The 25,526-nt window shown below is 40.7% G+C and overlaps 1 protein-coding gene and 1 long non-coding RNA gene across 4 annotated transcripts; one reads left to right on the plus strand and one right to left on the minus strand.

Annotated features, from left to right (window-relative positions):
• Positions 1-20: 20 nt before the first annotated feature.
• LOC108507490 lies at positions 21-1,763 on the minus strand. The gene is made up of 3 exons (XR_001878166.1): positions 1,698-1,763; positions 1,066-1,357; positions 21-458 (listed from the first exon to the last, which is right to left on the minus strand). It is a non-coding gene; the product is annotated as an uncharacterized LOC108507490 (long non-coding RNA).
• On the plus strand, positions 341-25,526 carry GALNT15 (polypeptide N-acetylgalactosaminyltransferase 15). Of its 3 annotated transcripts, XM_017835489.1 has the most exons (11): positions 342-625; positions 831-1,376; positions 6,594-6,760; positions 7,477-7,681; positions 15,852-16,019; positions 16,618-16,735; positions 17,518-17,712; positions 20,302-20,433; positions 21,526-21,627; positions 22,481-22,621; positions 23,524-25,526. In XM_017835489.1, the coding sequence occupies exons 2-11, from the start codon at positions 832-834 to the stop codon at positions 23,668-23,670; spliced, it is 1,920 nt and encodes a 639-aa protein (XP_017690978.1). In that variant the 5' UTR covers positions 342-625; position 831; the 3' UTR covers positions 23,671-25,526. The 3 variants fall into 3 exon arrangements, with proteins under 3 accessions (XP_017690979.1, XP_017690978.1, XP_017690980.1); XM_017835490.1 differs by lacking the exon at positions 23,524-25,526 and adding an exon at positions 22,872-23,479 and having other exon boundaries at positions 341-1,376; XM_017835491.1 differs by lacking the exon at positions 342-625 and having other exon boundaries at positions 1,310-1,362.

Raw genomic sequence — 25,526 nt, forward strand, 5'->3', positions numbered from 1 at the left:
ATAACCTTAAATAAAACATGTGCACTCCATCTTTTATTCAGTTTATAAAATTCTTGCTTCTTGCTCCAAGCATTCTCAGTCTAATACAGCTACTCAGAAGCACAGCAATCGATGGTGTGCCCTGATTTCTTTTCTAATACAATGGTTTTTTTCTTGTATTTCACCTCTTACAGCTTTTGCAAAGTTTTGATTTGATAGGACAAGCACAGCGAGGGCATTAGGACCAAGAGAAAGACACACACATTGCTCTGTATTATGTCTGGCAAAGTGCTTCCTGACTGAGTGCCGTAGTTATATGTGAAACAAAGTCACGGACCGACTAGTTCTCATCTGTTGATCGCAGTTAAGTTAAAGCCTCTGAACGGAGGAGAGCTGTCAGATCTGCTTTCAGAGATACAGTGCTTCAATCCAGGCAGCAATTGGAAACTTTGAAGAAGCAGGATCTATCTGGAAGGAAACTATAAGAAACGGGATTTCTTTTGACTTAGAATTTTAAAAGGGAAAAAAAATCAAAGCTTTAGTTACTCTTTTAATCAGCAAAATATGTGCTTTCCTAACTAAGCTGGGACTCTGTTCAATAAAGGATCTACTTTATTTCACTGGATCCATGCTACGTTTTACTACAGTAAGTAAAATATTAATAGGAATGTTATTTTTTTCTGTAAATAGAGAGGAAAGCATGAAACAGCATCAGTGAAATGTGAGGGGAGCAAAAAAATCCTCTTGGCAGATAGTGAAAAACAGGGCTTTTGTGCAACCCGAGGACTGGAATCTGAGGAAGATCGAAGTGATATTTAACATGACCATCTGTATTGTTTTGTCACCAACAGCATGTTCTTGAGGAAGAAGTGCAGATATGGATCACGTAAGCTGCAGTTTTTCTTGTTGTTTCTGATGCTGGGTTTTTTGCTACTGATGGTTACAATGCTGAACCCACCACCCAGCAACCAGAGCAAGGAAGGGACTTTCCAGCCTGTGGAGTTCAACCCCCGGGAAGGGTATCAGATGGACTTTGCGGAGACCCAAGAGATGCTGGAGACCCAGGAGGAGAGCCAGCAGTATTACCCTTTGGATGGTCTATCGCCTTTCATCTCCCTGCGGGAGGATGAGCTGATCGTGGCCGTCGTGTCGCCCACGGGCAAAAGGAACCACAGCAAGGCCAGGAAGGGCTATCGCGTGGTGAAGCAGCAGAGCAGGCGGCCAGAGGGGAAAGCGGAGGGGGACCCTGAGTCCCTGCCGCTGTCCCTACCCCTGCAGGCTGGGGAAGGGGCTGCTCCGGGGGAGCGGCCGCTCGGCCTGGAGACCCACGGCTTTAATGAAGTGCTCAGCGAGCGGATCGCGCTGCGCAGGGACCTGCCTGAGGTACGACACCCGTTGTAAGTAAAACACCCTATTCACTTCTGGGGGAAAACCTATCTCGTTCCGCGCCGCCGCGCCCACCCCCGCGCACCTCTCCGCCTCCAAACCCCGCGTCTTTCCTATCAAACTCGCCGCTCCGGGTCGGGAGAGCGCTTTTCCCCGCGCTGTGTGGGGAGCACCCCCCGTTCCTCAGAGGCAGGGGCGCTCCCACCCTCGCTCCGGAGGTGGTTCGAGCCCTCAGGAACCGACGGGCGGCAAAAGTGGAGGGGGGCGCGGGGTTGGGGGGCGCAGCTACGGCTTCCTGAGTCAGAAAGAAAACCACAGCCCAGCTCACCCACCGCAGCAGAGCCGACCGCTGTCGCCGTGTGCGCGGCTGCGCCGCCTCCCCCCGCCCCGGCCCGGTCCCGCGCCGCCCTGAGGGCGAGCGGACGGCAGCGCCCCCTCCCGGCGCCCTCCGCCGCCGCAGGTGCGGGCGGGTGGCAGCGGAGGGAGAGAGGTCCGAGCGCCGCCGCGGATGTCTGTCCGTCCGTCTGTCTGTCCGTCTGCTGGGGCTGGAAAGGGAATCCGCGCCGGGATGTCGAGCGGGAAAGGCGGCTGCCCTCCTCGGCCAGGCCCCGGGCTCAGCCCACGTGCCGGGGCTGTGATGGGCTACGGGCTTGCAAAGCGATAGAGCAGTCGGGAGTTGGGGCTTTCAGGTCTTTTAAATAAAAGTGACCCAATGGTCACATATCAAAATGGACCCGACCCTGAGCTGGTGCGGCCTCACTTTGAATACTGTGTGCAGTTTTGCGCACCACAACATAAAAAAGACATTAGGTATTAGAGAGTGTCCAAAGGAGAGCAATGAAGATGGTGAAGGGCCTAGGGCAGAAGCTGTATGAGGAGCAGCTGAGGTTATTTGGTCTGTTCAGCCTGGAGAAGAGGAGACTGAGGGACCTCACTGCAGTAACAACTTCCTTGTGAGAGGAAGAGGAGGGACAGGCACTGATCTCTTCTCTGTGGTGATCAGTGATAGGAGCCAAGGGAATAGCCTGAAGTTGAGTCAGGGGAGGTTTAGGTTGGCTATTAGGAAAAGGTTCTTCACCCAGAGGGTGGTTGGGCACTGGAACAGGCTCCCCAGGGAAGTGGTCACAGAACCAAGCCGACAGAGTTCAAGAAGTGTTTGGATGATGCTCTCAGGCACATGGTGTGACTCTTGGGGATGGTCCTGTGCAGGCCAGGAATTGGACTCGGTGATCCTTGTGGGTCCCCTCCAACTCAGAATATTCTGTGATTCTGTGGCAAACATTGAAAGGAAACTCCTGGAAGGCAGGAAGGTAGAGATCGGTGTGTCTGATCAGAGCTGCCAGCACCACCATAAGTGGCTGTAAGGCCACTGCCTTACATTTGGAGCCTGGATACTTGAAAGTCAGTTGTCCCAGGAGCCCAGGAGGGGCAGCTGATCACACTTCTTAAAAAGGATCTGAGGTGTATCTACTATCAAGCTGCCCCAGGGGAGGTTCAGGATATTAGGAGGAATTTCTTCACAGAAAGGATGATTAGACATTGGAATGAGCTGCTCAGGGAGGTGGTGGAGTCACTGTCCCTGGAGGTGTTTAAGACTGGACGTGTCACTCAGTGTCATGGTCTCACTGACAAGGTGGGTGATCAGTCAAAGCTTGGACTCAATGACCTAAGAGATCTTTTCCAACCTAATTGATTCTGTGATATGCTTCCCTGCCCAAGGAAGAGGGAAAAGATGTGGGTGGGTATCTTTATTTCTTGCCTTCTGTAATGAAAACTATTGTAGCTTTCCTCCAGGACATAGTAGAAAGATGCAACAGAAAACATTTTAAGCAAGACACAGAATAATTTTGCTTTCTAGTGTTCATTTTCACATGTTTAAAGGCAGCTGGCAGCTACAATTTAGGGGACAGTCTCAAAGAAAGAGAAATGAAACAGTGTTTTTTGTACTTGGTGACTAGGTTCAGTGTTAATTTGGATAATTCCATTAAATAATGAGATGCTGACATTATTTCAGTTATTTTTTGGCATGCTTCACTGGCAACTCTTTGAACTATGTAATGTTCAAAGGAGGAATGACGACCCTGGTTTACTGCCTGTGATGTGAGCCAAAAAACAATTTTACTTTGGCAGCTGAAGGGCCATCCAACAAGAGACAGGTTTAGTTAATACTAATCTCGGTAAGATTTAAGCCATGGTCTCAGAGCTCTTGGATGGATTTTGCTGTCTGACTAGTTACAGCCTAAAGAGCTCTCAACACCACAGCTCACAGAGCCCTGACTGAAAATTCAGATCTCAACATCTGAAGCTGATCTAAATCCAGACCATAAACCTGCAGCAGAGGTATATCTCTATGCCAGTCCTGTCCTTTACAGCACAGCACACAAACCACAATGGTATTTTTTAGGTGTAGTTAAGTCTGGGGGCCTGGATCACAACTATGTCAGTCCAGTTTTACACCAGTGTTAAAACCAGAGTGAACCAGAATCAGACTGTGTATGTCTCTAATCCATTTGAGTAGTGTTGTTGATAATAATGTCTGTTATTATTTAGTTAGAGGGAAGCCAACCAGTTAGAGATGTTTCAGTGAGTTAGTACCATGGACGAAGTCTCTCTCATTTTACTTGAAATTGGATGGGAAATTCTTCACACCAGCAGAGTACTCTGAGGTACTTCCATCCCTTCATACTTTTTGCTGCTATCAGTTGGTCCAGCTGCAATTGCCACCCTCCTGGGACACCACAATCAAGCCTGCCATTGTGACATTTGTGATGGGTGTTCTAAGAAGGTCTCTTGGGCTTGAGTGTCAAACGTATCCAGGCAAAAGAAACTCACAATGTATCTACAAAGGTTTTAAGTTTCATTAAAAAAGTATAGCTTCCACTGGAGTGCTGTTGGGAGCTGAATCTCAATGAGACATTTTCCTGAAGGTGAGTGGGAGTCTATGCCTTTGTCATGTCAGAATTGCTCTCTGTTCATTGCTGCATGTGACAATTCCTTGTTTTTCACAAATTGGATTAAATCACTATGTCTCATATCAGTCACACTCCTGATTTTTTGAAATGCCAATTTTTGATGGACAGTCTATGAAACTGCTCCAAATTACAAGGAAGGTATTTCTGTATACCAGTACCCTTTTGAATTTTTCTGAAGATTAGATATCTATATTGCAAGTCTTTGCCAATCTCCATGGCAACTAAGCACTTGCCACCAAGGTTATGTATTCAAGTATAGTTATTTTCAATTCTTTTTCCAATTAAGATTTCACAACAGCCTTATTTTCTGGCTATAGCCACACTACTAGCAACAAGATGTTGTAGTGTTAGGGTGCAAAATATAGGTGCTAATATCTGTAGAACGTTTCTGATTAGAAGCTGCTTGGTAGTAAAAGGACTGCATCAGATCTTCACTTTTCTTAATTACCTCTAGATTCTTCTGCTTGAAAATATTCATTGCCAAGTCACGAGAGTATTCTGTTCTCCATCCTGCTGAAAATAGAAACAATTATCCCATATGAAATTATGAGGAAGCAGCATTATTGATTACAGAAAATTAGTAAACCAAGGGCAACACAGATTTATTACAGTGCACAAATCATCAAGAAAATTTGCCTGTCTATAAAAAATATTAATATGAACTATTAAAAACTATAACAAATTATTACAATTGTGCTCATTTAAAATTTATATTTCCAAAAGTGTATCTATAATATTCATTTATGTGTACTTGTAATTAAATAATTCAGACTATGGATTCTCTTAAACAATTAGCAGCTTTGTGTCTGTATAGTGTCTAGCAACATAGGGCCTAAGTCCATGAATGGAAGCACTAAATAAAATGGTAATAAATGGAAGCACTAAGTAAAATGCTAATAAACATAGCAATATTAAAATTATATCCCTTACATGAGTTTCTCCTAAGTAGCTAATTGTTTAACAACCACTGTAAAACCTGTATAGTGATTTACTTGGTAATACAAAAAAGCTGAAATAACAATGGGCCACACTCTTCAAGGAATTCTGTAATTCCTTGAAGTTCTTGCTGCTGGAGATTAAATGAGTTAGGGCACTGAATGACTGTTACTTGGGAAATGAAAATATTTTAAAATGTGTGTTCTATTGTAAGCAAAGCAGATATATAGACATAGTCTTTGCATTTCTGCAAGGGGCATTGGAAGGCATTTTCTGGAAAATGTGCATCTTCGTGCCAGGATAGCGTGTCCTATGTCTCTGAATTAGGACTGGTACATCAGAAAACACTTTGTGTCATGAAGGCAATTTGTAGGTCCTTTGCTTACATTTATGAAACAGCCATTATTTGGTGAGGGTTTATGCAGTTTCTGTGAGGATGAACGGAAAGTGTTTTTCATCTTTAAATGCTTGAGTTGTCAAAGTAGCATCTAATTCATGGTAATTTTGATGGAAGTTGTTTCAAAGTCATGGGTGAAATCTTGGCCCTGTGGAAAACTGAGGAGCCATGGGCTGCAGCTGCAGTCTGGATCATCTCTAGGAATGCCATACACTGATCCACATAGCCAGGTGTCTTGCAGTAGGTTGTGTTAGTACCTGGAGTTGTAAAGTAATAGCAGAAAATGGTATAGAGAGAATCTGCCCAGTTGTCAGCCTCATTCATCAGTGACTCATTTTCATTGGAAAAAGCAAAATTTATAGTGAAAATACATTTACTTTCTTAAATATATCTGTATTTGTATTCATGGTTCATGTAGGGATCCATTTCTTTCCTGTAGAGGACTGAGATGTTGCGTTTATTCACTAGGATCTTGGTCACGTCTACTGCTCAGTTGTTAGTTTTAAAGGTACTGCATTTCAGTTTGCTCTGCTACTTGAGAAAATGTGGAAATTGGTAGAGGCTGACTGACTTGCTTTATCCCCCTCTCTGCTCTGTCTAATTGTCTTTATGGTTTTTCTTTGCTCTCTGGACCATTTCTATTTTGAGCTCTGTCTTTTGAGGTAGCCAGAGCAGAAAACAAACTATCCCAGAACACAGGAAAACTTTCCTCTTTTGTATTTTAATTTTTATAGTGTCATTCCCATGGTTTCGCTTTGTATTCCAGTTTTGGACACATTAATACTTCCTTTTCTTAGAACTAAGCTGAGATCTTAAACTGCTTTCCGTTCCTGAAGGTTTAAGAGTTGCTAACAACTTTGCTCTGAGAAAAAAGTAGCCAGCTGTACCAGGGTTTCCAGTGTCTTCCTCATTTGATCCCGCAGGTGCCTACAGCAAAAGTATGACTCCAGTCTGCCTACTGCAAGTGTCATCATCTGTTTCCATGATGAAGCCTGGTCTACTCTGCTGAGAACTGTGCACAGCATTATGGACACAGCCCCAAAGGCCTCCCTCAAGGATATCATCCTCGTTGACGATCTCAGCCAGCAAGGTAGCCCCTATTTCTCTGTGTGTAAAATTGCCCTCTTTTTTCCAAAGCTTCAGGGAAGAAGCTGTCCTCCTCCAAGAAGTGCATGAGGAGAGTAGAAGGCAACGAGGACTCTCAGAAAGAGAGCTAAGCAGAGCCCAGAGCTGGCTCCCTGATTTCACTCTTCCATCCTTAGAATTCAGCCTTTCAACTTTGAAATATGCTTCTTTTTCTCCCCCATCATCTACAACCACTCTGAAATTTCTTACTTTAAAATAAGATCACAGTATGCAAATCTTAGCTTTCCCACTGGACCAGATCTGCTGCCATAATTTCCAGACTTGGATTTTGGCTGAAACATAGAATGGAAAACTCCACAATGCTAAAGTAATCCAAAGTGCTTGGGAAAGCCAAACACCTGTAGTACGTCACTGTGATCTGTGTATTTTTTTGAGATGATGAGAACATCCACCTTTTGCTGAAAACAGGAGAGGAGGCTATTAAGCTTCCCACAGGAATAACTTCACACCTAGTGAATCTTATTTTCCATTAGTCTCTACTTCCCTTTGACATTATGCCGCTGTGGAAATATTTGGAACGTGGCCTACTTGGCCATTTAAAACAAATGCCCCCAAAACATTTTACCAGCAAGAAGTAGCATCTCCTACTACCTGTTCCTTTTCTTTAACAAATCTTGAATCAAAGCTAAAACATTTCAGTGACTGTTCTGTTTCTGACAGGGCCCCTGAAGTCAGCTCTGAGTGAATACATCTCTAAGCTGGATGGTGTGAAGCTCATCCGGAGCAACAAGAGGCTTGGAGTCATCCGGGGTCGGATGCTAGGAGCTGCACGGGCAACCGGTGACGTGCTCATCTTCATGGATTCGCACTGCGAGTGTCAGAAGGGCTGGCTGGAGCCCCTCCTGGCCAGGCTGTCCAGCAACCGGTAAATATCCCTGTGGCCTCTGAGCTCCCTGTACATGCTCATTTCTGCTGAAAGAAATGTACTTGGAAAGTGTTGGGTAGCTTTTTTTATCCTCCCTTGGTTACCTTCTTGCTTCTGGTCACATTGCTTTTATTTTCTACCTTATCCCCACATGCATCACTCTGATATGTGGGAAGCAGGACAGGTCACACAGCTGTTAACCTTCACTTCACACACTTCAGTGTCACTGAAATGTCAGCGTTTGTATCCAGTTAGAGCTATGAGAAGGCTTCCTGGTGGTCTGAATTAAAAAGGTTGCACTCTCAACTTCTTTGCAAATGGGCAAACATCCACCAGAGAAACTACTGTGTGTCTCCATTATTTTTACTTTTTAGCTGTCTCAGTGATAAAGCCAAGAACAAAATTCTTTGTCCTCCTGTGCCAATTTGGCTATGTACAAATGTCACCCATGCCATTTCTCTTCTGCAGAAAAAAAGCAGACTTCCTGGGCAGCCTAGACGGTTCCAGTTAATCACAGGTACTTTCACTGACACCAAATTGACAGAGTAAGGTAGAGATTCATATTTCTGAGTCTTTCATATTTAGGGTGGTGCTTGGGCCTGCTCTCTAGTGTACAGCTGAGCTCATTTATGCAGTCCACAAGTCCTTCAAAGAGACTACTGCAAATGTTTCTAGAATTACATGTCAGTAAATCCTTTATTAAAGGGACTTTTCTGAAAGAAAAATTTGTACATTAACTTGTCTATCATTACCCATAAGCCCCTTGGGAAAAGATTACCTGCTAGAGGGGGTAAAATAAAAAAAAGTCCTTAAAACTCTTACCAGAACATTAAATAGTCACACTAAAGACCTTCAAAGGCTGTTCCCAGGCACTGGAACAAGATGCTTTTATGGCTTATTATGTTTGCTTATAAGAGAATTAATGTGAGTTTTTAGAAATTATTACATCATTTGAATGAAAACATTAAGAATACTGAAAGCAAGAGTAATGCTGCCCTAGGACATCAGGAATATTCTTTTTGAAAAGATTTCTCCTTGGAAAAGCAGATTATTTTTGTTTGCTGGCTAATTAGATGGTTTATTATGAATATACTTCATGATTCTTCTGCCTTGAGCTATAGTCTATTTTTGATGTTCATGCAAAACTCCTGTGTGTTGGTCAGTCCTTATTCAAGGGTGTATTGCTGAAATAAAGAGTTACAAAAAGTGTTCAGGAGAGCCATAGTGAAGGGAGAATTACAGTGGCGAGAGAGAAGTTAGGACCCCACCACAAATGTCAAAAATTCACTGTCAAAAATTATCTTTGTTGAGGAAATGCAAGGCCACCAAATCTACTATCATTCCAAGATTCTGTAGCCCTGTCACCAGGGAGTGAGGAAGGAATTCTCTTCCTCTATAAGGCCCATATGCTCATTCACTCCTCCAGGAGAGCAGAATTTAACACTGAGTTAGCTAATGTCTAATTGGATTAATGAAGCAAAGGTGGAAGAGTGTTTGGATAATAGTATGGGCTACACCACCCCTTTCTTTATGCCTTATCAGTCACTGTGCCTGACCCTGGAAGCTTTGTCACTGCTAGTGGGGAGAACCTGTGACATTCTCCATTGCACAGGGAAGACAAGCTCTAAGGCATCTGGCAATCACTTTCTCATGCTGTCCCTCTTTCTCCAGCTGAAGAATGGTGATAATAACACTGACCTGATAAGGAAGTTAATTCATGATTTTTTGTAAATTGTTTGTAATGCTTGCATGGGGATCACCATGGAAATGTAAAGCATAGTCAACTTGGCTTCATTTAGCAGCTGAGGAGCTGTTAAATTGAATCATGTTCACTCCCTGAGACTACCCAAATGAGGAAAGTACAGTGAAAAAAAAGCTTACAGTGTCTGGTAAAATATCCATCTTTCCTCTTCTTAATGTACCAATCAAGCTGTAACTCATGCACTTTTGCTGGAGAGTCAGGATGGGAAATTACTTATGTAGAGTGAGTGAGTTGTTTGCTGGCAAGGAAAAATGCAGCCCTTCCAAAGCTCAAACCTTTGCGGGAGCTTAAAGGATCTGGATGGATGTTTTAACTTTGAAAATTGTGATTAAACCTCATTTTCTAGACTGCAGATCTACAACTATTAGTGACCTGTCTTAAAATGATGCTGAGATCCTTACCCGAACTGTGAGTTGAGCATAGAACAAGAGAGTTACCCCCAGCATTTAGTAGCCTGTGGAAATGACAGATAGGACAAATACAAGAAAAATTTTTCCAGTTTTACAGGTATGGAAATATTTGACAGATATTTTACTTGCTCTGGGCGATGATATTTCATCTCTCTACATGATGGCTTTATTCACTAACACAATCAAATATATTTTTCCACAAAAGTATTAAGTCTTTCTAAAATCATTGAATGTGCATTTATGGGCACCTTGACTGGGATTAGTTCTGTGAACCATACCTAACAAATTGACTGGGAAGCTGTGCATCGGCCTAGTATATTGCCTAGAGAATGGTTCAACGGTTTGTAAAGCATTCCTTGACATTTTGATTATTCAAGGATGAATACTGTAGGTACCTGGGCAATATTAGAAAACTAGAGCAGATGCCCCACAGATAATTTCATTTGACAACTGTTTGTGTTCCAAGCTAATTCCAGGTGAGTAGTATGGTGCACAGCAATGCAGCTCTGCCATTATTACAGTCATCTTTTGAAAGGTTTGCCTTTTCCAGGAGACTGCGGAAGACAGCTGCTATTTTGTATTCCATCCAAAGGCAGTGAAAGGCAAAGGGAGCATATAATGAACTGTACCGTGAAGCCTTGAAAATGTTGTTCCCTTAATCTGAAACCAGTGGCCATCATGCTGAAGCAGGATGATTTAAAAAAAAAAAAGATCCAAAGAATGTTTCCTGAGAATACTCATGAAAGCAAAATGAACCTTGGTTGTTTCCTTGACAGGGGATTCCACATCTAAAAAAGGTCTGGGCACCATAGCTGTGGCAGAGGGGTGGCTTGCAAAGGGGTAGCTGGCCCTCAGGACCTTTCTCCCACTCCTCATTGTAAGGGTGTTTCCCTCTCCCTGCCTATACCACAGAAGCCTGTAATATTACTTAAAAAGCTTATCTAGTTTCTAAAATTCCACTTAGCACTATGATTCTAGGTCACTAATCTTTAATGAAAATGCTGATAAACAGAATTAGAAATTAGCATAGCAGTGAAAAGGTGCTTCATCATCTGTCTGCTCCCATTCAGGGGTAAATGGGAGCCTCAGCTTGCAGATACAGGAATATAAAACAGAGCTCTGCTGTCCAGAAAATTTGTCTGGTTCTGATTTTGTGGCAATATATTAGAGAGAAAGGAAATATTTTGCACCAACGATGAACAGCTCCTTCATCTCTTTTGATATGACTCCCCACTTTTCAGTGGCCCAAATCCCAGCTTTTTGAGCTACAAAATACATAAGCCATCTGTTTTCTAACTTCTCACAGGCAAGCATGATGTTATCCATTCAGATCCCATACAACCCCGGCATGTGAGCATGCAAGTCCATGCTACTCTCCTTGTTTTGAAAACCTTCCATATCCTTCACATTTAACAGCCTGTTTCCTGGGATTTCTGTGTTTGCCTGATCCTTTTATATCCTCTATTTGTCAATAACATTCATTTCAAATTCAGTAAATGTTCTGCATTTACATGGTATGTTATGGGAAGATGTGCTATCTCTTTAAAATCTTTCACAGTTAATCAGGATCAAAAGGTGACCTATTTTAAAGAAGTTGAGGTAAAGAAACTGAGGATGAGAATCTAAACCCAAAATATTACTGTTAAACACAGGAGCAATGAGGATTTAGGCGCAATTCATGGCACAGCACCCTGGCTGTCCAGTGTAAAAACGTGTTGGTTACGCCTACAGATCTTGTTACCCCATGTACAAATCTGAGCATTTTAGCAGAAAAGACAGCTTCAAAAATTGTTACTTTTTAATACAGCACTCCCTTTGCACTCTGCCTAGCCAAGATTTGTTTAGTGCATAGCATATGAATAGTCCGTCCATTCAAGGAGACCGTTCGTATGCCCTGAGTTAGTCTGGAGTTGGTCCGTAGGGCGGTATTTAAGTAATTCTTTGCCATTCCTGATCACTGCATTTTATCTTTTTATTAACCTTATCTAATTTCAAATGTTTTGCATTGCTAAGACTTCAGTTAGCCAGTGAAAGTGCAGCATGCTGTGGAAACAGCTTGGGTCCTCAGTTACTCACTGAAGTTTAAACTGTGGGCAGAGACAGAGAACTTGAACTGCCTGGATTTCCTAGATATCTAATTTTTGCAAGAGTAATCCCCTCTGAAACTGAGGAAAATACATGATCTTCCTGTTTAGTTTGGGTGTTTTTTTGTTTCTCCTTATTAAAGGGGGGATTTCAACAGATTAAAATCTGTTTCCTTCCCAGATACACAAAATACAAAGTAAGTATAAGTCAATAAAAACACTTTCAAAGAAAGTGTATCTAAAACTTCAAAACAGATATGTTAATTAAATCTTCCTCTCCTCATGTTACTTAATCTAAAACCAGAAAAGAACATAATGTCCATGGTGACTGTAAAGGGTCATGGGAAGACATTTCATTACCAATTGTATTTGGTTGAGAAATCCCAAACCAGGAAACTGTTCTTGTTTGGGTTTCTCTTTTTCATGGAATTGTGACCTTTTGTAGTTCATGTGTGTTCCAAGCATTTGAAATATTCACAAATTCATCAAATGGTTCAAAGCCTTGCTGCTAGTCGTATTTGAATTTCCTGTTTTTGCCTTTCCTTGGATTCCACAGAGTAAAATTAGCAGTAGTTTGCCAGTGTTTCATTTCAAAGAGCTGAGAAGCTACTGTCTGCCAGTTATGCAGTTAAAAACAAGAAGAATATTTAAGAACATCTTCCAACTTTCAATTACCTTCTTCTGCAAATTTGCATTTAGAACCATCATCTCTGAATATGCAGAAAACAGATTTTTTTGTTTTTAAAGAAAATACCAACCAAAAAATAGGTAAACAGTGCTTGATTAAGATTAAAATTGGACATTAACCACTTTTCACACAAGATAAAATTTCTGGATTTCTCTATTTCAGATCAGAAAGATCCTCCCAATTTTTAGTTTTAAGAAGGTGTGTTTCTATTAGTTTCAGCAGAGCAACACCAGTTTATATTAGGTGAAGATCTAGAATTACTCTTACAAACATACTCTTGAAAAATGTTAATCTTGGCATTCTGAAAGAGTTACTAGATTAGTAGCTCTAAAACACAGTTATCAGTTTGCACTCTACAATTGTAGATTTTATTTTGTTCTGGTTTACTGTTGAATTTAGCCAGGGTAGAATGCAGAATGGGACCTATTCAAGTGAGTTATTTTCAGCTGTCTTAAACACTGTAGTTTTTCACATCATACTTTGCAGATAGTTTGGATATTTGCTCGGTTTCCAAACCGTTAGAATCTGTTATGTCATTACAGGTCTTTTTCTTGAACAGCATTGAAGAATCAATGCCCAGTTACAAGAACTACTACTGTGGTACTTACTCTTGTGAGCAGTTGCACTGATACCAGAAGCATCATTGGAGTTTGGAGTTTTATAGTGGCAACAATTTAAGGCGGATCCAAAAAGAAGGACAGCTTTTAAATGGATGAAATTATATGAAAATGTAGGATAGTCTGAAATCATCTAACCCAGAATATATATGATCATATCTAAGTATCTGCACTGTTTCTGTCCAAACTATTCAAGATCAGATCAGTTCATGTGGTCTAGTCTTCATGGTCAAGGTCTTTTGAATGGTTTAATCCACATTGCCTCTGGCTTCCACTCAAATACTCCCTCCCAGTATTTTCCTCTTGACTCTGAAATGGTAAAATAAACTACCCTGGGGTCATTAGTTCCTTGGTCCTGTCTGGATGAGAATGGATAAACCAGTAGCAATAGACAGTGTGGGTTTCAGCAAGTAGCAGCAAACCGAGGTGGGAAGTGTACAGCTGCAGCTACTCTCCTAACTAGACAGTGGTCAGAGACACTCAAACACTGGAGAACGCAGTAGGCTGTGGAAATTACTATTACAGTGACTTTTAATTTCTGAAGTTTAGTCACATAAAATCCATTTAACTTGTTAGGTGGATTTTTCCCAGCATATCAAAGGAAAAATACCTGCTTATGTGAGTCCATCAGGACACTATCTTTCAGTAACTTAGAAACAGTTTCCTTTCAGTGGTGTTAGTGAGTAAAACTTTCAGTAGAAACGCTCCTGCTGGCTTGAGCACTAAGTGGTTTCTCCTATCCTGGATGCAAAACTGTGTCACAGGGTTATCATTAAGAGAATCAGGGGAGGATATCAGCTTTATTATTTTTAGTACAATTTCTTTCCATTTCTTGATTCCTGCAGAGGGATGACAGCAACTCACTGCCTTAATGTATATGCCTACAAATGCTGCATGTGACTATAAAAGTTTATCATCTATTTATAAAACTGAATGCTTGTTTCTAAGAGTGCCTATTATTGTATATTACAAAGGATGGTTTTACATGTGAGCAGAGAAATATAATCACTTTTCTATTTTAAATCTTCCCGCTTTTAGCTTATCATAGGACAGTCTGCTTTTATTAGGAAACAAAAAAATAACAGAGTCATTTTAAAGAAATCCCCTTCATAGTTTGTCTTTATACAATTCACTGACAATCAGTAGTCTCTGTTTCTCCATGGGCTTCTAAAATTCTCTACAGGAAATGTCAACTATGATAAAACTAAGTTTGGAGTTTCCCCCCACTCTGATACTGAAAAAACATTAATGATTGCAGAGGCAGAGAAGATATGTCAAGATTACATTAACATCACCCAGAGCTACCCTCTTTCTCAGCTGGTTCTGGTCTTTGCTGTGGAAAAGTACAAATGCCTCACTGCACTGGAGACTTCTGAGATGTCCTTTCTTCATTAACAATATTGTGTTTTAAGCAAATTTGTCTCAAGCGATTTCTGACCAACATACAAATTTTTAAAAGAGGAGATAAAAAAATCTACGTTTTGCCCCAAAATTGACCATTTCATTTCTCTCTCTCTCTAAACAGAAGTTATTTTCTAGGAAAATAACTACTCAAGAATAATTTCCTATATGGACATTCCTACTCTAGAACAAGAATAATTTTTTCCAACATACTTTAATATCTCTTAAATATTACTGATTTTTCTCCAGAGGAACTATAGCCAAGCCCTTACACTGAGACCAGAAGCTATCCTTTTTGCATAACAGAGAAGAAATAGATAATGTTGTTCTTCAACGCTTTTTCCTGAAGTCCCTAATATCATTGCCTTTATACTGTGACAGTTTCCAAATATGATATGTCATTGACCTGGAAACAGGGAACACCGAAGGCTCTTCTGAACTACCAGTTAATTCCAAGATGATATGCAAGCATGCTGCAAAATACTGACTTGTTTGCCATGGGGAAATGTCTAATGCCTCTTCTCAGACTAATCCAAATTTAACTCCAGTTAGAAAGGAATTGAAGGATTGCCACTTATGGTGTAATGGCTCTGTTCTGGCTCTTAAAAGTAGATTCTACACTGTGACGGTGCATTTGCAGGAGCATTTTAAGCTTGTGATAAAACACAAACAGAAACTGGTTTATGAACTCAATAATAGATGTTTTTGTAAACAATCAGCAGAACAAACTAAGGATAAGTGCACTCTTCACTGGCCTGAAGTGACAAACTTCACTTTATGTGTAGAGTGTTTGTGAAGTGTGTGGAACAGCTACAGAAAAATCAAAGGATGGTAAAGTGTGTGAGGTCCAAATCATCTTTTGTTATAAACTTTGCATCCATGCAGAGCCTGTAACATCAGAGGCTGGGGCCTCTGTGTGAAATAGCTTTATAAGAATTGTGATAGTTAATTCATAGCAAAATCCTGAATAGTTTTAAATGACAGTGCAAGGTACAGGGTATCAATAAATTATTGATCTTTAGATTCTGCACTGCATCCCTCATGCCCTGAGCACCTGAGCTTCTATCAGCAGGGAAAATAAGAGCACTCAACATTTAGAGGAATGCTTATGCTCGACAGTGTCAAAGTGGAGAACTAATGTTTGCTAACAGAGTAGTGAACTTAATTTATGTTTTGGTTTGGGAAATAAATGGTATTGTCTTTTTCAGAAACAGTGTCGTCTCCCCCATCATAGATGTCATAGACTGGAAGACTTTTCAGTACTATCACTCTGTGGGCCTGCATCGAGGTGTTTTTGATTGGAAATTAGATTTTCATTGGGAACCAGTGCCAGAGCATGAAGAGAAGGTACGACAGTCTCCCATCAGCCCTATCAGGTAACAGTCCATCAGACAATGCGCCTCCACTCAGCTCACCAGCAAACTGTACAGTTTGGGTCATCTTCCAGCTCACAGGAGAGATATGGTTACTTGCATATCCTCAGTTAATATTTTTGAAGGGATAGGTTTTTTGTTTACACTGTTTGTTTTGGCCCTTAGTAATTATTCTAACTAGATTGCAGTCATGCTTTCAACATGACCAGTATTTTCCACACATTGACACAACTGGTGTACAGCCTGACCAGACAAGGTGTGGAGGTTTGTAGGGAAAGCAGGAACAAGTCATAAAGAGTTAAAAGAGATGTCTTAATCATGATCTGTTTGTTTCTTTTTTTGGATGTACACGTATTCCACATTTCCCATTGTTCTGAGCCTTATTTGATAATTCAGCTCTTGACTCTCTTCCCCAGGCAAATCCTAGAATTAGACTCCAGTTATTCTTTCTTTTGGTTAGATAATCAATTCATTCAAGCTTATAGGAGCAGTATTCAATCATTTTTAATGCTATCTCTATGGAAACGGTGGGATTTTCACACTTCACATAATTCCTTATCCAAAACTCAAGGTGTTCACTTTCAAACTGCTTTCTACACAGGAGTCCTGTGGTAGCTGGTGCAGTGGTGGCCATGGATCGGCATTACTTCCAAAATACCGGAGCTTATGATTCTGACATGACCATGTGGGGAGCAGAAAATCTGGAGCTGTCTATAAGGGTAAGAACCTTAATTAAAACATCAAACTGTGGTAACTCTTGGGCTTTTAAGGAACTTAAATGAAAAGGCAAGAAGATATTTATAAAATAAATTAAGTGCAAAACTTATCAGGGTATTCAGATTAAAACCTTCTTTGCAGAAATCTATCCCCACGCTCTGCAGTCTGTCAGGACAAAAACATGCAGCTGCTCTGATTTAGGAGCATTATGTCGGGAGAAGGAAGTTTTGTTGGCTATCAGTATCTGCCTGAGGACTGAGTCACTACTTTTGGCACCCTCTGAAAGCTGCCTCTTCTATTTTGGCATGTAACATGCACCAAAGGGAGAGTACCTTTATTTCTTTGCCAACCTGTAGTTTGAATAACAAATTATTATTATTAAATCCTTTGCATTGATTTTTGCTGAATACAAAGAGTAACTAAGATTAAAAAGCAATGAAAATTGCAGGCATGAAGGGTATGGTCTCTTTAATGTCCCAGACAAGAGAAGGTGTGCTCCCAGGTCCTTCCACTCCACTGCACTGTTTGTGCACAGAAAAACATAAAAGCATATAAATAGCCATGCTGGGTCAAATCAGAGGTCTGAATGCCCAGTATGTTCTCTGTGCCTCTGCATCTGTAGGGGACAGTGTATAAAGAAGAATATAATAAGGCTCTTGCTGTTTCCAGCAATGTGCAGCTTAGGATTTCCTGAGGCAGAGTCTAGAGTAAAGGAGCTTCTCCTTTTCAGATAAAGGTAATCTAAATAAGGTAATCTCCTTTTGTGCTTTCACCTGTGTTCCAGACCTGGCTCTGTGGTGGCTCTGTAGAAATTATTCCATGCTCCCGAGTTGGGCATGTCTATCGACATCACGTTCCCGCTGCTTTCGCCTATGAAGAGGCCATTGTGAGGAACAAAATCCGCATAGCAGAGACCTGGCTGGGCCCATTTAAAGAGAACTTCTACAAGCACGACACAGTGGCTTTTTTAATCAGCAAGGTAAAGACATCTGTAGTGGTTTGTTTCTGAGGGAAGGCATGTGAGTTGAGGTAGGTGAAGAAGGTGGAATAGGGGTGGGGATGTCTGTATGCAGTCAAACATTCAATGAGCATGGTGCTGGGGATGGACTTTTTATTAAACCTTCCAGTGGAAGAGCTGTCAGATCAGGAAGGGAAGAAAGAATATCCTCTCCTACAAGGCAGTGGGCCAACTTTTGAGCAATTTTGAATGAAAGTGTCATTCATCTTCCTGTTCATTTAACAAAGCCATGCTTTTAAGGAGAAAAAGACTCTATTTTCACATCTTTTTCAAAGCTTCTCTCTCCTTGTCTGTGTTGTAGGTTTGAAATCCACTAGCCACATGTTTGTCAGTTGACTCACAAGGGTTTCAGCCTTGTACCCGAAAGGAGCACACTAGGCCAAGTCTTTTTAAATGGGCAGTTAGGTCCTTAAATCATTTAAAAATTTCCTGAAGGCTTTTCTTGTCAGCTCAGAAGCAATTTTCTGTACTAAAAACTACAGTCACCAATGATACAGTTTCCTAGCTGTAAGCAGCATGACCTTTTGCCTGAGTTTATTCTAGCCAGAATAATTTCAGTACTTCTAAGTATGATGCTCCCTCAAATGATCCATTTTATTATCTCTGTGCCCAACACACCATAACATAAACAGCTCTTTTTCTCTTTTTCTTTCTTTCATAGCCAATATTTTCAGCATGTCAGTGCAGCTGGATGTCATTCAAAAGGCACAAACAAGCAATGACACTATTGCTGCTCAGCTGCAAAGGGCCCTGTGGGGATTTATTGCACTGAGAAAGTGAGCAGAGCAACCTATGGGCCACCACAAAATTCTCTGTGAGCCTTGACTGCTAATACTGCCCACTGCAGAAAACAACCAGTGACCCCTGTTAGGTTCCTTTATAAGCCTTCTCGGTTTATGATCTGAATCACATCTTGCACAGGATGTTCATGGTGTGAGCATTAAACAGATGAATAAGGCTCTTCCCAGCTCTCTGCTATTTCAGCCACCATCTCTTTTGCTCCTTTTCTTGTCTGGTTTGCTTATTTAATTTACAAGCACAGTTTCCTTTCAGATTGGTTTACAGGGATAATGATTTTCTTTGTATTATTTACACCATTTATTCAGCATCAAATGCAGACTGTAACTAGTATGACAAAATGAGATTTACTGCCATTATCTTCTTCAGCCAAAGCAGTCTCATGAGAGACATCTCTTTTTAAGGGAAGCATTTTACTTTTCTCCTTCCCTTTTCCAGGAAAACCTCTTAGGGGACAGGGTTGTGTGGTGCTGAATTGCTGAACTTTGTTCTTACGTTTATTGAATCTAAGACTGACACTAAACTATGAGGTTCTCTTTAACATATTGCAACTGTTGAGCATTGCCTGTGCAGTTTACAGGAGCTGGCAAACAGTGCCACATAGCATGACTGATCCCTGCCTTTAGAAGCCCATGCTTTGCCCTTGATCTCCAAGGCCCTTAATTTGTCAGTGTTTTCCATGTTGCAAAGTCCTTTTTATGGATGCAGAGAAATAGCTGGTCTGAGGAAAAAGTTATTTACAGGCAATTCTTTGCTTATGTTACCAATCCTAATTTTTGATGTAGAAATCCAGACCAATCTCCTGGAATCCCATCCCAATGGCATTTTTAAAAAGTAGAAGCATGAAGGGGGGAGATGTATTGCTGGAAAGAAAGAGGAGAAAGACTCTTAAGGCTTGTGAGATGTTTTTAATATTTGGGCACCGAGAGACTTAGAAAACTGTGTGGTTTTGAAGCTGAAGGATTAGACACTTAACTACTTAGAAGTTTCAGAATCCTGTTAGCCATCCTCAGTGCTAAATACCCTCAAATATTCAGACTGTCGGTTCTTTGCCGTGCAGATGCCCGTAACTGCACCAAGGATTGAAGGCATTTGTCCTTTTTCAGAACAGAGGAAGGGTTCATATTGTGTAGGTTTATAATTTGAGAAAACACAGAAATCATAGGAAAGGTTTTATGCATTTATAGCTGCAAAACAAATTTGTTTACTAGATTTAGTAACTGTCAGATAATGTATTTTGGGCTAAATTCTGTCATCACTTACGCCCTCTGGTCATGAAAGACTGACAATAACTGCATAATCTGGGCTGTTAAAGGCCAGGAAATTGAGTTTTACTCAGAGGGACAAATTCTATACTGAATGACAATCCAATCCAATACCACTGAATTTCAGTGCAACAAGTGTCAAATTTGGTCTTGACTTTTTAATATAAAAATATGACAGAGACTGACTTATCTTGCAGTATAATAATCATTTTTAGAGGAAATACTTATTTTCACAATGTATGCTAATTCTGAAATATTTACTTCTCTCACAATGCCAGACTGTGGCTGTTTTAGCACAAAGTTTGAGAAACGCTATAGCTGGACTTCCTCCTCTGCAAAAGATATTGATAAGAGACATATATCAATATCTGTAACATGTAGGCTAGAAAAGGTGGTAGAAACAACTCCTATTTTCACTCCTAGCATCTCTAACACAAATACACTAGTAACCTTGTTGCTCTTATGCTTTCTCCCTTTCTCCACAAAGGCAGAGAAACCAGACTGCAGTGAGCGCCTCCAGCTACAGAAGAGACTGGGCTGTAGAAATTTCCAGTGGTTTGTATCAAATGTGTACCCTGAACTCTCCCAACCTGGAGACACGCCAAGATTCTCTGGCAAGGTAAGAGAAAACATCCTATAAAGAATGATCAGTGTTTTTCATTGTTCAAAGACTCCACTGTCATTTCCCTGTACTCAGGGAGCACAGAGTGAGTGAGAGGCTGTTCCTGCTTTGAAACCTTTATTGTCCAAACAGACAATGCAACAAGGGTGGGAGGAGAAAGAAAAGGACAGAGACAAAGGGCTAGCACACATCTCACACAGATGTTGAAACACAGCCAGGAACTGAACCCAGATTGTCTGACTCAGTTCAGTGTCACAGCTCAGAGGATCCTAGGTTTTTAAGGTGCTATCAGTAAAGGAAAAGAATTGTGTTGCCTCATGCAGATGGCAACAGCAACAGCAGCTGAGATATCTCTGTGCTGATCCATGTGCACAAAGAGAAAAAAGCATTTCTTCAGTTCTGCGCTTCTCTCAAGGACAGAAGTGATAGCAATAGCAGTTCCTTGGCTGACTGTGTACAGGAGGCAATATTCTCAATGTTGTTTGTTGTTTTTTTTTAAAATAACTCATAGTTGATAATTATAATTCATTAAATATTAATTTATTCCCAGCAGCCTTAACAGAAGGGAGTTTCCCCCAAAAAGGCAACAAGGTCTACTAATTAATTCACAGTCTGCTATCTGGAGCTGGGTTTTACTGCATCCTTTTACTATTTTGTCTGCTCTTTATTTTCCAAGTTTGCTTGAGAAGAGTGCAAGAACCGAGTGCAGATGACAGAAATTGTCACATGTTTCTTTTCTTTTGGAACATCTCGGGTTTTTTCTGACTACAGTGTCCAGTTGAAGTGCAATTTTCCATTAGCATAAAAAGTTTGAAAGATTTCTTTTCATTATCATAATAGTTAAAACCAGAAGTGGGTATCTCCAATTTAAACAAAACTCACTGGGTAGCACTGACCTTTGATGAAACTCTGTCTTTTGTATCAGATCAGTTTGCAAGATCAATATTCAAGATCTAGGCTGGAAAAAAGTAGTGCCTGAATTATGAACAAAAACGTATCATAAAGGGATACAATTACAAAAATGTTAGCTGAAGGATATTTTGGTTGTATCCAATTGTGAGTTATTTCAGTATAAATCTTTACTTACAGCTTTACAATACTGGTGTTGGCTTCTGTGCAGATTACAGACCTGGAAAAGCCACTGCAGAAAGCTCTATCAAACTCTCACCTTGCAGTGACAGTCTCACCCAGGTAATGTATACTTTGAGTATACAGGCATTGTGTCAGATCTAGGGAACCATCCTGAAGACAGTCACTCCAACGTGTAAGTAGCTGGGTTGACACTCGTGGAAATAACTGATGTGTTCAGAATTAGGCATATGTTAAGGTAATGACACCCACGCTTCTGAAGATGAGTAATTTGAAAAATGGCAATGTTTCATGTGTCACTGATAGACACACTTTGTTCCAGAAGACATCATTAAGTGCCTATTTGTTTGGTATATTTGGTAGTGTCTGGGGAACAGAAAGCCTGTGAGTAAAAAATACATAACAGTTCCAGAATAATGGGAATGGGTTTCCCCCATTAGTGACTAAAACTGAAGTTCAGTGTCTAAACTGCAGTGTAAAGCAGGAGGAAAATTCATGTAGACTCCCAAACTGAAATTAGTCTAGAAAGTTCATGCTTTAAAAGAAGCCAAACCAACGTAGACTGACTGCAGATATTTATTCCAAGTCCCAGGCAAGTTTTCCTGCTCACACTGAGCTCAGGGTGAGCTGCAGGCACATTTCTAACTGCATTGTGTGAGGACACTGCCAGAAACACCCTTCTATTCAAATATTTATTAAACTAGAAAATTTTATTACAGGATGGGTTTACTTTACACATAACTGTAGTTCACAAGGCCTTTTCTTAGGTAAATAGTTATGCCAGAATTAGCTAGCAGGGGGATTACTTTGAAGGGTCAAGGTTGTTGGGTCTCTGTCACTCATGTTTGGTTTGCACCTTAACAAACATGTACAGGAAATTGTTTTTGGAATTAGCATTTAGAAATTAATTGGGATGTCTGTCCATCATTGTTCAAACAAACCCTCCCTCTTCCAGCACTTTGAATATAACAGCATGAAGGAAATCCGGCTTGGTTCTGCTCCACTGTTTTGCTTTGATGTCAGACACGGGAAGGTTATCCCTCAAAACTGTACAAAGGAGACAGACAACAGCCACCAGCACTGGGATGTCCAGGAGGTCAGTAGTGTCTCTGCTGTGAGGGAAAGGAGCTGATGGTGACTGTGGGAACACTGGGTGATTTACAGCATTCATGTGGGGAAGGGATGAGTATTTGAAGGGCAAGTTTCACTTCTGTACCATTTTCAGCCGGAAAACTTAGGATGCCTCTTGCCCATTTACACTATATGAAATACATTTCGTTTAGAAATACAAAGTACAGAGACCTAACTTTATTCCTATGTCCTTGTTTTCACTGTTTGTCTTATAGGATAGAATCAGAATCAGTGGTTGTGAAAATAAGAGCAGGGCGAATCTTTGCTGACTTCTTTTGGATAGAGAAAGGGTCTGGGAATCCTGAACCCTCCCAAATAAGAGCCCTTTGTGAGGAGCTCTTAGTGGGAAACATTAAATTTCCTCCTGTACTGTAAGAGAAGAGCAATATCAGAGGAATTCAGTATTATTCAGTGGACTTCACCCAGCAGGAACTCCTCTACAGGACTGAATAACCTCATGCTCTGGGACAGCTGGAGAACAGCAGTTACTGTAGTTGTTGGGATGCAGAAAGCCTCTGGGACAGTTCCTGCTGTAATTTGGTTTGATTCCTAAGGGAAGCACTGTGAAATTTTGTGGCCGGTAGTAGTGAGGCTGATGCTGATGACAATCTGTAGCCACAGGAAACAAATAGTGGTGGAAAAGAATTCTGCACCTACCACTCCTGTCAGCTTCAAAAGGAGCTATGAATATTTACTATGCTCTGAGCACAAAGTTAAACCTACTCATTGTGTTTGGAATAATATTTAAAAATATTTGAACAACAAGTCCTTACTGGTGATCTGCTGTATATAAAAATTTTCTAGCTTTTACTGGAAATCCTTTATTTTTATTTTGTTCTTTCTTTCCCTTCTTCTCTCACCTTGTAGAATGGAATGATTGTCCACGTCCTTTCTAGCAAATGCATGGAGGCAGCAAAGAGTGAAGATGAGATGGACCTGTTTTTGTCTGTGTGTAACAAGAACGCAAATCAGGTGTGGCAATTTGAACATTCCCATGGGCTACATCAGAGATGAGTGACAAGTCTCTGTGGAGGTCGAGTCTCCAAAATTTAACATTACTTCTGCTTGGGATTTAAGATGCATTTCCTGCATGGACAAGAAAGATGTTTGTGTTTGCTGTAGCATGCAGGGAAGTTAGGAAGGTCTCTTATCTAAAAGCCTGGCTCCTGATTTATTCAGCTCTAGCTAAAATTTCTATTTATTCTGAGAAGTAGGGAATAAAGAGACTCAACTCTGCTATTGCAGAAGACAGTTAAGTTTGCCCTTTGAAACAACACGGAAAATTGGCCTGTCTTCAGCATATTCTGTGACTTCGGAGGATACAGGAAAATTAATGTTTGTGAGACTTTTGAAACTGTAAGAGGAAGCCAGCCAAACCAGGATAAGAGTTTAGCCTTGTTTAACAGTGCACTCGACTCATATAAAAAACAAGTACGTTTTATATGTATAAAAGTAGTAGATGTTTCCACATGTAATAACAAAAGCTTTGTTTTCCAACTAGCCTGAGTCAGATTTCTACCCTCTATGAGATTACACAGAGCATAAAGTAGCACTTAATTAGGCACTAATCGACTTGGAATACTAACAGTCCTCAGCGTTTGGCACACCCTTCCTTAAATCCTTAGTCCACAATCTATTTTGGATGGGAGAATGAGACTGAAAAAACAACTTTTTGTTTTAATGACATTTAAGAACAACTCCTGAGGAAACTTTTGTGGTAGAAAGAAGGGTAACAGCTTAGCTTCTCTGCTTATTTGCAGAGAATTATAAGCAGAATTGGTGGCATCCATTTGCTCTTGTAAAGCCATGGGCTGAGTTTATTATTATTATTACAGTAACAGAAGTGCTGGCTGAAAACAGCAAGTGAAGGGAAACAACAGTTTTCAACAGTGGCTGCCCAGGAAGAAAATACTGGTGCTTGCTTCCAATTGCTTTCAGCCTCAGTTAAGTCTTTCACTCTGTGAGTTTTAGCCAAGAAGGAACTGTAGATTCTTGCTGTCATGGCTCTCCAGGCTGGTCCTCAAAAGACCAAATTTCCTAGAGAAACTTCTTCTGTAGAGCTTGCATTGCTGCTGACCTGCTGTCTTTCAAAGGGGTGAATGAGAGTTGAGGTTAGGTAGCAAGAATGGTCTCACACAGCATGCAGTAGCCAAGCAGACTTCTACTTTAGTATTTTGTTAGGGTACTTTCAATTTTGGAGTTAAAATCAATAATGATGACACTTCCCAAGAGCCAGCTAAGACAGAAGAACAAAGATTTGGGAGTCTTCGCACATCAGCATCACACCCAATTTATAGTATAAATCAGTCATGATCCTATGTATTTATTAAAGGGGGGGGGCATCATTAAGGAAATTTAGTTAGGTTTTAAGATGTTTTTCAAGAGAAAAAATTGTGTGTGGTTTTTTTTTTTTTAATGTACAGCACATTGTTTAGAGAAAGGAAGGAATAACAGAATATTCTGCTCAGAGCCTTCCAGTCACCTGCTCTTGGTAAATCATAATAAACTGATATTGAGCATATAACATTGGTTACAACAGAAGACACAAAAATCATGCTTGCAGTGTTGTCCAAAATTTTTCCCAGTGTCTAGTTCCCTGTCTACTTCAAGTGATACAAACTCCACAGTATATTCAGGCATCACTTCAATCATCCTGATTATTACTCCTGCTTTCTTTGATAGCATCAGAATCTAATACTATTTCTGCAGTGTTGCTTAAAATTTCCTGTGACATTCTTAAAATGCTTCAACTTTCATCTGAGAAGATGGTAGCAACCTCTTCCAGAGCACCAAGTGATCCCTGACCATTGCCCAAATTTAGGGTGAGAAAAGAGAATTTTTTAAATTGCATAAAAGCTGAGTAAAATGCT

The sequence above is a fragment of the Lepidothrix coronata genome, unplaced genomic scaffold (genome assembly GCF_001604755.1).
Source record: "Lepidothrix coronata isolate B3197 unplaced genomic scaffold, Lepidothrix_coronata-1.0 Scaffold258, whole genome shotgun sequence".
NCBI lineage: Eukaryota > Metazoa > Chordata > Aves > Passeriformes > Pipridae > Lepidothrix > Lepidothrix coronata.

Bases quoted from the DNA above. Each gene is read 5' to 3' on its own strand.
- GALNT15 (XM_017835489.1), top strand. From the start codon at position 832: ATGTTCTTGAGGAAGAAGTGCAGATATGGATCACGTAAGCTGCAGTTT. The intron at 16,736-17,517 runs GTAAGAACCTTA...CCTGTGTTCCAG, and splicing joins ATCTGGAGCTGTCTATAAGG to ACCTGGCTCTGTGGTGGCTC. The intron at 17,713-20,301 runs GTAAAGACATCT...TTCTCCACAAAG, and splicing joins TGGCTTTTTTAATCAGCAAG to GCAGAGAAACCAGACTGCAG.